The sequence below is a fragment of the Leucoraja erinacea genome, chromosome 18, assembly GCF_028641065.1.
Source record: "Leucoraja erinacea ecotype New England chromosome 18, Leri_hhj_1, whole genome shotgun sequence".
Lineage (NCBI taxonomy): Eukaryota > Metazoa > Chordata > Chondrichthyes > Rajiformes > Rajidae > Leucoraja > Leucoraja erinaceus.
Genome location: NC_073394.1, coordinates 9823593 through 9836040, shown reverse-complemented (window position 1 = coordinate 9836040; position 12448 = coordinate 9823593). Strand labels below are relative to the sequence as shown.

Here is a 12448-nt window from a genome sequence, read left to right as displayed (position 1 = left end):
TGGAGTAACTCAGCGGGACAGGCAGCATCGCTGGAGAGAAGGAATGGGTGATGTTTCGGGTCGAGACCCTTCTTCAGACTGATGGACTGAAGAAGGGTCTCATCAGTCTGAGGAAGGGTCTCGAACCGAAACGTCACCCATTCCTTCTCTCCAGAGATGCTGCCTGTCCCGCTGAGTTACTCCAGCATTTTGCGTCTATCTTCAAATCTTTCATTACGTTGGTCTGTCGTTTTCAATGTATCCTTTTTGCCAACTCATCGGAGCAGTGAGGGTTTTCCAACAGCGAAAATGTCTTCCTAAACTGCCGGCTAACGTGACCTGCCATCTTCCAGCCCGCGAGACATCACGCGCTCCAGCATCAGCCCTGTCTAGTTAAACAAAACCCAGTTGCAAAGGTTTCTTAAAAGCTTTCTATTTATGTTTAAGTGCAGATGGCTCGATCTAAAATAAACAAATTTAGATTTTTACTTTTGAGTATGAACCTGTAATTAAGTTAGTCTGTAATTTAGGTACACATAACCTCCTGTGGGCTACGTTTTTATGAAGTGAAATCTAAACATGCCATTGAGCTTTGAAGTTTGCCGTTTAACTCCTGAGTGATGGCAATGGAAGTGTCAAGGATCCATAGTGACTTTTATATTTGCACGTAGGTTGTGAGAGATGATTGTTTCACTGCCCATCCCCCCTTCTTAATGCTCTGAATCTGGGGCCTATTTCCACACGGAGCCTCTTGCATTTCTATAGCAGCGTTAATGAAATAAAACATTCCACGACCCTCCAAGAGTGGCGACACGGTGGCGCAGCGATAGAGTTGCTGCCTCTCAACGCCAGAGACCCGGGTTGGATCCTGACCATGGGTGCTGTCTGTACAGAGTTTGTACGTGCTCCCCATGACCACGTGGGTTTTCCCCGGGTGCTCCCGTTTCCTCCCACACTCTAAAGGCGTGCAGGTTTGTAGGATAATTTGGCTTTGGTAAAAATTGCAAATTGTCCCTAGTGTGTAGAATAGTGCTAGTTTATGGGGATCGCTGGTTGGCACTGACACGGTGGGCCGAAGGGCCTGTTTCCATGCTGTATCTCTAAACTAAACTAAACTTCAGAGTCAGGGAAAATTTGATCTCAAATCACCTCCTGAGATAACAGTTTAACAGGTACTTGTTCAAAGGATTTGGTGTTAAGAGAGAAAAGATTGGATATAGATGGGATTCCAGAGATTAGGGTTCCATGCAGTGGATGGCAATTCTGCCATTGCTAGAGTGGATGCACCCTAGGACAGAATCGGAGACTTGGAGAGTTGTCAGATAGCTGTGTAGGAATGAACTGCAGATGCTGGTTTACACCGAAGATAGACACAGCATGCTGGAGTAACTCAGCAGGTCAGGCAGCATCTTTGGAGAGAAGGAATAAATGACGTTTTGGGTCAAGACCCTTCTTCAGACTGCAAATCTTTTTCTTTTCACTGCCTTGTAGAATTTATATCTAATCAATAAATCCATGCACTGTGATTGGACTCCTTAATCACTCCCTCCCCCAGCATCTATCATTCAGATCACCATCATCTGGGCTATGCCCTCTGCTAGCTGTTATCATTAGGCCAGAAATACATAAGCCTGAAGTTTTTTGTTTGCACAGTCTTTTTTCTCTTCACTGCCTTTAAGGGTGGCACGGAGGCGCAGCGGTTGCTGCCTTACAGCGCCAAAGACCCGGGTTCGACTCCGGCTACGCGTGATGTCTGTACGGAGTTTGTACGTTCTCCCCGTGAGCGCGTCGGCTTTTCTCTGAGATTTGTTGGTTTCCTTCCACACTCTAAAGACGTACAGATTTGTAGGTTAATTGGCTTGGTATAAATGTAAATTGTCCCTAGTGTGTGTAGGATAGTGGTAATGTGTGGGGATCGCTGGTCGGCGTGGACTCGGTGGGCCGAAGGGCCTGTTTCCGTGCTGTATCTCTAAAACTAAAACTAAAGCTAAAACTAAGCCTTGTATAATTTATATCTAATTAATGTAGAATTTATATATTTGTGTGTTGGCTGAGTCTATATGCCTCTGACTCTGCTGCAAGCAAGATTTTCATTATGAAGATAGACACAAAATGCTGGAGTATCTCAGCAGGTCATGCAGAATTTCTGGAGTAAAGGAATAGGTGACGTCTGGGAACCGTAAAGTCACCTATTCCTTTTATTCAGCGATGCTGCCTGACCTGCTGAGTTACTCCAGCATTTTGAATCTATCTTCGGTATAACCAGCATCTGCAGTTCCTTTGTACACATAAATATGTCAATTGTCCTTGCACCTCACTGTATTTGGGCATGTGGTAATAAACTTGACTTGTCTTGGCATGACTTTCATTATTAGACAGAAATGATAATTTTATATTGCTTTTCCTTCAGGTTAGATTCCTCGTTATTTATTCTGAAATCTAACCATATCGTACACTTTGCAGTTCATTATCACACTAAACTGATCTTTGCAGATTCTGCTCCACAATCAAAATATTTACTAAACCAACCAACAATGGTGCAGGAGCTTTTTCTTTCAAATTGTTTCGTCGCCAAGCAGTTCACCGTTCAATGTTTTTCTGGAGTGCTTAGTTCTTTTCAGGTGGCACTTTGAAGATGATGTGTTAGAGGGAAATTGAAAACGGTGGATGACAAAAATCCACTGCAATTTGACAAGTCCATTTTCCTATCAGGAACGTCTGGGTGTTCAGAATTGTATCAGATTGACCCCGAAATCTTCACTGCAATCAGAAAGATCGGAAAATAGAATTACTGTTTGGAACAGGGTTACATGAGAAGCATTTGAAGTAATTTCATTCCCATTACGGAGGACATGGTTGGGGCTTTTATATTTTATGGCAAATGAAAATATTATCTCGGCAGAGAAGAAGTATGAACCTGAGATGCTTGCAGATATGTAGGCCGTGGTTGGACTAGAAATGCCAGTGAAAAGTCTATTGGGGTTTTGGATAATGAACTCTGGAAACATCTGAAAATAATCGAGGAACGTGCTGCCAGTGGGGGTGGTGGAAGCAGATACGATAGTGGTGTTTAAGAGGCTTGCAGATTGGCATGTGGATATGCGGGGCAAGGAGGGACATAGAACAACTATAGGCAGAGGAGATTAGTTTAATTTGGAATCATGTTTGGCGCACATATCGTCGGCTGAAAGGTCTGGTCCTGTGTTCTACTGCGTTATCCACCATTAACTTATTTTCTATCGTGTCTTGACTTTTACACAGCATTTTTAATTTCACCAAATAGTATGTATGATTTATGTTTTTGGCTGTTGTCTGAGTATGTGCTGGTGAGCAAGATTTTCATTGTACCCCATCCATATTTGTGCATATGACAATACACACAACTTGACTTGACTGTTTTTTTTACTTGTATTTTAATGTTGCTTTTTTTTACCTGCACTTTTTAAAACTATTCGTACTGTTTTTATCAGGAACTGGATTGTATTTTTTATCGTTTTTATTTATGCGTGAAATGTTTAAGTTTTTATGTGCGATGCTCCGGTAACGTCTTGGAAACATCTTCTCATTTTGCACTGTACAATTGTTGCTTTGCAAAATGACAATAAAAGGATGATAATGACATATAAGAAGATAGACACAAAATGCTGGAGTAACTCAACGGGTCAGGCAGCATCTCTGGAGAAAAGGACAGGGTGAGGTTTTGGGTCGAGACCCTTATTCAGACTGAGAGTCAGGGGACATGGAAACAAGAGGTATGAAAAGGAACAGAACAGATCAGAGCCGGTACCGATGACCCAGGAAATGTGGAGCCCATAATGGTCCATTGTTTGTTGTGGAAGAGGTGAGAATGAGGGGATACGAACAGTAAAATTAGCAGGATGATTAGGGTGGGGGACAGACAGAGATAGTGGGAATTCATGTTCTATATCCCAAATTAGTTGTTTGGGAAAATAGGGGTATTGATGTGTTATCTTATGGGATGAAAGACTAAACGACAAGACCAGCATATCACCCATCCCTAATGGTCTACCCCGACTGCGGGAGAAAAGGAGGAAACAAGATAAGACTTTATTGCCTTCCATCACAGTGGGGAATGTGGTGGAGCCACTGTGGTGGATGTTTATGTAAAATTTTATGTAGTTGTGTGTCTTGTTGCTATTTTTGGTTTGATTGTGTGGCAAATCAATTTCTTTGTATGTTGCAAAATATACTTGGCTAATAAAATTATGATTACGATTGAAAAATCCACAAGGCAATGATTTTAACCGCCCTGTTCGAGAGTTTAATGATCTTGACTCAACAGTGGTGAGGTATTGTGGACACATTTTCATAAAGGGAGAATGAGTAATTTGAAGGCAAATCTTGGGGTATTCTCATACGCCTACTTCATGTGTCCTGAGTGGGAGAAGTCAAGGGTTTGGGATATTCCATGAAAGAAAGATGGATGAAGAAGTGTTTCGCCCCGAAACGTTGCCTATTTCCTTCACTCCATAGATGCTGCCTCACCCGCTGTGTTTTTCCAGCATCTTTGTCCAACTTGGATGAATTGCTGTAGTGCATCCTGTAGATAATAGCAACTTATCACAGAGTACCCAGACATTGACCTGGGATGGCCATCGTAATGTAACTGTTCCAATGGATCTGGCCAGTGGAGTTGTTGATGGATTGGATTCAGCAATACCAGTGAATGTCAAATTGAGCTTTTTAAACTCCTCTTTTTGGAAACGATAGCAGTTTGGCATTTGTATCATGATATTCTTGCCACAATTCAATCCATACTGATTGGGGATGATCAGCCATGATCACATTGAATGGCGGTGCTGGCTCGTAGGGCCGAATGGCCTACTCATGCACCTATTGTCTATTGTCTATTGTCATACCTGAACGTTGTTGTGTAGGTCTCGTTACAAGAGGGGGTTAGTACACTTCCAAACACAAAATAACTGTTCATAAATTAGCCTGTCTATGTGGAGTTTGCATGTTCTCACTACGACTGTGTTCTCCCAGGTGCTCTGGTTTCCTCCCATATCCCAAATATGTGCTGGTGACAGGAGAATCAGTAGTTTGCAGGAGGAGAACCATTAAGGTCATAAGGCCATATGGAACAGGAGTAGAATTAAGCCATTCGGCCCATCAAGTCTGCTGCACCATTCAATCATGGCTGATCTATCTCTCCCTCCTAACGGCAATCTCCTGCCTTCTCCCCATAACCTCTGACACCCGTACTAATCAAGAATCTATCTATCTATCTCTGCCTTAAAAATATCTGCTGACTAGGCCACCACAGCCTTCTGTTGCAAAGAATTCCACAGATTCATCACCCTCTGGCTAAAGAAATGTCTCCTCATCTCCTTCTTAAAAGAACCTCCTTTAATTCTGAGGCTGTGACCTCTAGTCCTGGACTCTCTCACTAGTGGAAACATCCGCTCCGTATCCACTCCATCCAAGCCTTTCACTATTTTGTATGTTTCAATGAGGTCCCCCCTCATTGATGGGGACGTGAGGGTTAAACTGAGTTAGTGTAGACGGGTGCTCGATGATTAGTCTGGACAGGGTGGGCCAACAAGACTTTTTCCATGCTGTATGTCTCTGTGACAATAAACAGGCATTTTTCCAAACCCTCAATTATAACATGCTGAGAAACATAATTGTTATATATGATTAATGGCAGATGAAAGCACTAACAGTTTCATTAGGACATAATTAAGGCAGAAGATTTATTGTGATTTGCTACTCACCTGTCTCGTTCATTCATTAATATCTCTGCTTGGGAGAAGGGCCAGAAATGGACTGGGAGCCTCAGACTATGTGTAAAAAAAAAAAAACAAGAAGTCTATCAAAACACAGCTGCTGAAAAAAAAAAACCACTTCGCGATTGAGTTTCTCTTGATCAGTCACCACTATTGAACAGATGAACAGAAGAATAACTCGGTAACGTTGTCTGTGCTTTGCCAATGCACCAGGTTTTGTGCAGCCCTTCAATGCATTTGTTGCTCAGCGCTGCACTGTCAGAGTGCCACTTGCAGGTGAACCTTAAACCTGGTGCATTGGCAAATTGTCTCCAAACTCCAGAGGAAAGAAAAAGTCCCTAGGCAATACTTCGTATGAAGGTAGACAAAAATGCTGAAGAAACTCAGCGGGTGAGGCAGCATCTATGGAGCGAAGGAAATAGGCAACGTTTCGGGAAGACCCGAAACGTTGCCTATTTCCTTCGCTCCATTGATGCTGCCTCACCCGCTGAGTTTGTCCAGCATTTTTGTCTACCTTCGATCTCCCAGCATCTGCAGTTCCTTCTTAAATACTTTGTATGACTCGTTTTCACCTAACCCACAGCTAACAATGGACTGTTTCCTTGATCATCGTTACTTTTTTGCAAATCTCTCATTTATTTGTTCTATATCTCTATATCGCCATCCATATCTATCGTTCCCCTTTCCACTGAGTCTGTCTGAAGCAGGGTCGCAACCCCAAACGTCACCCATCCCTTCTCTCCAGAGATGCTGCCTGTCCCGCTGAGATACTCCAGCATTTTGTGTCTATCTTCAGTGTAAAGCAGCATCTGCAGTTCCTCCCTGCACACTTTACAGAAGGCTGACTTCAGGGCACGGAAACTGAAGGCCTGGAGGGGAGAGAAGAGTGGCTTCCTGTTGATCCGAATGAGGGGAGGGCTGCAACATGTCCTTTGTGGCCAGCTGCAGCTAGGACTGTGCAAAATGGTGCCAAAATCTGGCAATAATTGTACATGGACTCGTAGTTTCACACAGCAGGGAAACAGGACCTTTGGCCACACCGTCCAACATGTCCTATCTACACTAGTCCCACATGCCTGTGTTTGGTCCATATTCCACTAAACCTGTCCTATCTATATACCTGTCCAAATGTTTCTTAAAAGTTATGATCGTCCCTGCCTCAACTACCCCCTCCAGCAGCTCATTCCATACACCCACCACTCTTTGTGTAAAAACGTTACCCCTCCGCTTCCCATTAAATCTTTCCCCCCTCACCTTAAACCTATGTCCTCTTGTTCTTGATTCCCCTACTCTGGGCAAGAGACTCTGTGTGTTTACTCAATCTATTCCTCTCATGATTTTGTACATGTTTATAAGATCACTCCTCATCCTCCTGCGCTCCAAGGAATAGAGTCCTAGCCTGCTCAACCTCTCCCGAGAGCTCAGGCCCTCGAGTTCTGGCAACATCCTCGTAAATCAAGTTCAAGTTCAAGTTTGAATCTTGCCAGGACCTGAGGGCCTGGGCTATAGGGAGAGGTTGGGCTGTTTCTGTGCATGGGGTACTTAATCAGGGATCGTCCTTCTGTGAGGCAAAGATCTCACTGATCTATATGCAAACAAATGTATTTCACTGTTCCTAGGTACACATGACAACACAAGAACTATTGAATCAGAAGAGCAGATGTGACCTTCAAGTTGTCCTACAAGTGCATAACATGTTTCTAGATTATAAAACTATCTGGCTGGAATTTTAATTGGATACATGTACAGTGAAGGCTCCCAAAGGCTAGAAATGTAAACGTCTGGAGAAAAGCGAGGATAATTATGGTCTCCAGCTACTTTATTTGAAGTCAAACAAGGTTAGGATTAGAGGATATTAGCTATAAGGAGAGGTTGGACAAACTTGGAATGTTTTCTCTGGAGTTTCAGAAGCGAAGGAGACACTGACAGAAGTATATACAATTATAACAGGCACAGGTGGAGTGGGTGTTCAGAACCTTTTTCCCAGGGTGGAAATGCCAAAGACTTGAGTGCAGAGCTTTAAACTGAGAGAGGCAAAGTTTAATGGAGGTGTGCGAGGCAAGTCTTTTATGCAGAGAGTGGTGGGTGCATGGAATGCACTGCAAAGATGGTGGTGGAGGCCGATACGATCGTGGGATTTAAGAGGCTTTTAGATAGGCACATGGAAATACAGTGGGATGGAGGGATGTTTTCACGAGAGAGTTAAATTTAGCTTTTAGGGCTAAAGGACTCAAGGGATATGGGGAAAAAGCAGGAACTGGGTACTGATTTTGGATGATCAGCCATGATCATATTGAATGGTGGTGCTGGATCGAAGGGCCGAATGGCCTACTCCTGCACCTATTTTCTACGTTTCTATAATATGGATCACATATGGGCAGAGGTAATTAGTTTAACCTGCAATCGTGCTTGGCACAGACATTGTGGGTTGCGGTGGTGAACTTTTGCGTGTTCTATGTTCGACTTCAGAAATGCTAGTTCAACTGGATTTGGGCATTGTGGAATGTGAATGGAGAATGTTCCTTCGGAAGAGTCTCGCTCCGTTTTATCATGATTCGGTTGACGTGCGAGTCCGGGTTAATATTAAGTTTCACACCTGTACGTTGAGGCTGATTTTTGGTCTAACAACGATGTTGGTGGCATCTTGCCCATATTCCTTTTGCACTCGTGCATAATTGGCTCTGATCTCCACGCTTTGGCGGCTCGCTGCAGGAAAGAGAAAAAAAATCGGTGATCAATAACAAACTATGGAGATACCTTCCCAATACATCACACACGCGGACAATGGATGTGTCTACAGACCATTGATGACCTGATTTGGAACAATATTTGCATTCAGGGTAAGCGGCAATATAAGCTTCTCGCTTCTAAACAACAAGACATCATTTTGAACACGATACAGATTTACCCACTGAGATAAAACGTCGCCTGTTCATTCTCTACAAAGATGCTGCCTGACCCGCTGAGTTCCTCCAGCACTTTGTCTTTTGGCCACTGACAATCTCTCGTACCACATTGAGTCATGCAGCATAGAGACAGACCCTTTGGCCCAACTTGTCCATGCCAACCAAGATGTCCTATCTTGGGGGGGGGGGGAGGGAGGGGGGAATGGGACATGGTTGCACAGCGGTAGAGTTGCTACCTTACAGCGCCAGAGACCTAGGTTCGACCCTGACTGTGGGTGCTGTCTTTACGGAGTTTGTACGTTCTCTCTGTGATCACGTGGGTTTTCTCCATGTGCTCCAGTTTCCTCCCACACCTCCAGTTTCCTCCCAGATGTACAGGTTTGTAAGTTAATTGGTTTCAGTAAAAATTGTAAATTGTCCCTAGTGTGTAGGATAGTGCTAATATACGGGGATCGTAGATCGGGGTAGCCTCGATGGGCCAAAGGGCCTGTTTCTGTGCTGAATCTCTAAACCAAACTAAATCTAAGCTAGTCCCATTTGCCTGTTTTTGGCCCAAATCCCTCCTAAACGATTCTTATCCATAAACCTGTCCAAATTTATTTCAATTATTATTATTGTACCCACCTCAACCACTTCCTCAAGCAGCTCATTCCATATGAGTAATGACAATCCTCATTTATATCATTGGCAAAGTATCACAACAGAGATTGAGTCGACTGAATCCATGCTGTTTCCCTTTCCCAATGGCGACCAGATGATTGAGAATAAATAAGTTGATCCAAGTGTGTTTTGAATACTCTTTCTATACCATCTTTCTGGTGCTAAGAGTATGAAGACAATTTGCAAATGAGTAGGAGGCTTTCTGCGTGGAGTTTGCACATTTTCCTTGTGACCTGGGTTTTCTCCATGTGCTCCGGTTTCCTCCTACATCCCAAAGATGTGCAGGTTTGTAGGTTAATTGGCTTTGGTAAAATCTGTAGTGTGTAGGACAGTGCTAGTGTACAGGGATCACAGGTCGGCACAAACCTGGTGTGCTGGAGAGCCTGTTTCAGCGCTGTATCTCCAAAACTAAACTAAACTACATTAAACTAAATTAAACTAATTGTAGGGGACATTTTTTCATCATTATTTCTGCACGATGTGCCTCGTTTGCTTTAAGTCTGATGCAATTTTCTCAGGGTCAGTGGACAATATTCTGCCGTGATTCTGCTCTCTAAATTGTGACTAAACTTGGCGCAAACTTTTCAAGCTCTAATTGTGCCAAAGAAATCCTCCTGATTCCGAATGGACAAACACATTTTTGTAGCAAATGGTTAATAAATAGCTCGCTGTTTTAATTTTCTTCAAAGAGCAACATGAATGAAACCCGTACTTTCTGCCGCAACCAAGTAAGTGTGCTTCTGTCAGACGGCATGCGATGTTCAAGTCTAATGAAAAGCTTGTTTTTCCAAACTTTTTAGGGTCCTTTGGTCTTTTATTTACAATTCTGAGGAAAAGGAAAAGAGCAGCAGATCTTATCTGAGCCAGACTGGGATGCGTGCCAGAGTTTGCATGGCCTTCTAAAATATCAGCGCAGCGACTTACAATTTTCGACTATCTATATCAGAATGTCTAAAATAATAGTTTTCCAGAGTTGCAGACCTTGCCTCTGTGTGCTGGGGGTTCTTTAACAAATAAACCATTGTGGAAAACTGACATGAAGAAATTTAATCTTGCTCACTTGTGTATATGCCAGCAGAGAATTAGTGTGCAGTGAAAAATGGTACAAGGAAAACAAATCTGTAATATAATCAGCTGGAAGGTGGGGGTGGTGAGGTGTATGGCTGCTTTAACTCATAGTCAAAGCGTAGAAACAGGCCTTATGGCCCGACTTGTTCATTCCGACCATCTAGGCTAGTCCCAGTTGCCTGCATTTGACCCGTATCTCTCTAAACCTTTCCAATCCATGTATCTGTGGAAATATCCTTTAAATGTTATTATTGTACCTGGATTATTGTACCGGGATCAATTACTTTTTTGGGCAGCTCATTCCATACACCCACCACCTCTGCATGAAAATATTGCCCCTCAAGTTCCTTTTCTATCTTTCGCCCCTCACCTTAAACCCTGGGTAAAAGATTGTGTGCATTACCTCATTTATTTCCCACATGATTTTATACACCTCTGTAAGATCATCCCTCAATCTCAAGGATTCAAGGAATAAAGTCCTGCCCTGACCAACCTCTCCCTATAGCTCATCAGTCAAGACCTGGCAATGTCCTCGTAAACCTTCTCTGCACTCTTTCAAACTTAATGGTATATTTTCTAGAACAGGGTGACCAGGACTGAGCATAATACCAAGTGTGGACATGCCTTACCAACATGCCTATTGTAATACTTTGACAATAGGCAGGCTGACCTTGTGGTCACATTTCAGTGCAGTTCCATAGGAGCTTTGTATTGCTAGAGATGCCATTTTTGACAGACGTTTTAATTTATAAAGATTCCTAAGCGCTATTCAATAAATGTAAATGAGAATCACAATGAGAAATAGGTTGCCTTCCAAGACCTGAGCATGATTTAGTAAGTTTACACTCGGTCTGATATTAAGGCATTTAAATAAACATGGACCCATCCAATCCATCAGATACAAGATGTAAGCCTTGAAAATTGATTCCAAAGCATGTCATTTTTTTAAATGTACTAAGCAAGTGAATCAAGGTGTACAATTGATCATGAGAACAATATCAGCACTTTATAAAACAGATCATGGATCACATGCTTCTAGAACATAGAACATAGAACAGAACAGTAAAGGAATATGACCTTCAGTCCACAATGTCTGTGCCTATAATGGTGCCAAGTTGAACTACTCTCCTGTACTTGCACATGATCCATATCTTTGCATCCATGCCCTCGCACACATACAGTAAGGTGCACCTATATTTCAATGAAGTGCATAGTAGCTACAACAATCGCCATGTAATACCACACTTCACTCTAGCTATGTTTCACACTGTCTTGGGAAAGCAACCAACATAATCAAGGATCACTTACACCCTTGTCAACCTCTCTTCTTGCCTGCCCTCTTTTGCCGATTATACAAAACCTTGACAGCACGTACAACCTGATTCAAAAACAGCTTCTTTCCTGCTGGTATCAGACTCTTGAACGATCCTCTCATAAACTGAGGATGTATTCCCATTCTTCCAATCTACCTCATTGTGGCCCTTGTACTTTTGTTAATCTGCACTTTTTCTGCAGCTGTAATTATATTTTGCACTGATTTATTTCCTTTCTTGCACTATCTGTTGTATTCATGTTGATTTTATTATACATATGTATGGTATGATTTACCTGGACAGCACGCATAGCAATGTTATTCCACCGTATCGTGGTGCAGGTGACAATAATAAATCAACATCAATGCACTTTTGTGTCTTTCCTTGGTAAACCAGCATCCACAGTGTCTTGTTTCTACCTAGTGGATGAGGCAGTGGGATAACATACAGTAGAACTAGTGTGAATGTGTGATCGATACTGTGGATCCGGTGGGCTGTAAGGTCTGTTTCAATGCTATACCTCTAAATTAGAATTAATTTAGAGAGGAGGCCTTCAACTTTATGATTGAGAGGAGAGGGGATTACAGGCTGAGCCATGGATGCCTATTGATGGAATTACTGAGTTACTGAATTACTGAATTACTAAGTCTAGTGATGGAATTAGTTGCACACCAAAAACTAAAATTCTGGAAAGTAGTAAGCGAATAATGAAAGAACAATTTAATAAAAATTCTGTGCTACAGCCCGACTGTTTTCCTTTAATAGTTTTCAT

General features: G+C 42.6%; 1 protein-coding gene across 2 annotated transcripts in view; it reads right to left on the bottom strand.

Annotated features, from left to right (window-relative positions):
- Positions 1-2236: 2236 nt before the first annotated feature.
- LOC129705626 (doublecortin domain-containing protein 1-like) overlaps positions 2237-12448 on the bottom strand; it is a 296861-nt gene continuing 286649 nt past the window's right edge. For both annotated transcript variants that reach the window (XM_055649265.1, XM_055649266.1), the window contains 3 exons: positions 8326-8435; positions 5718-5783; positions 2237-2739 (listed from right to left, as the gene is read on the bottom strand). In XM_055649265.1, the coding sequence (XP_055505240.1) occupies positions 5727-5783; positions 8326-8435 (167 nt within the window). In that variant the 3' untranslated portion in view covers positions 2237-2739; positions 5718-5726. The remainder of the gene's footprint in view (positions 2740-5717; positions 5784-8325; positions 8436-12448) is intronic.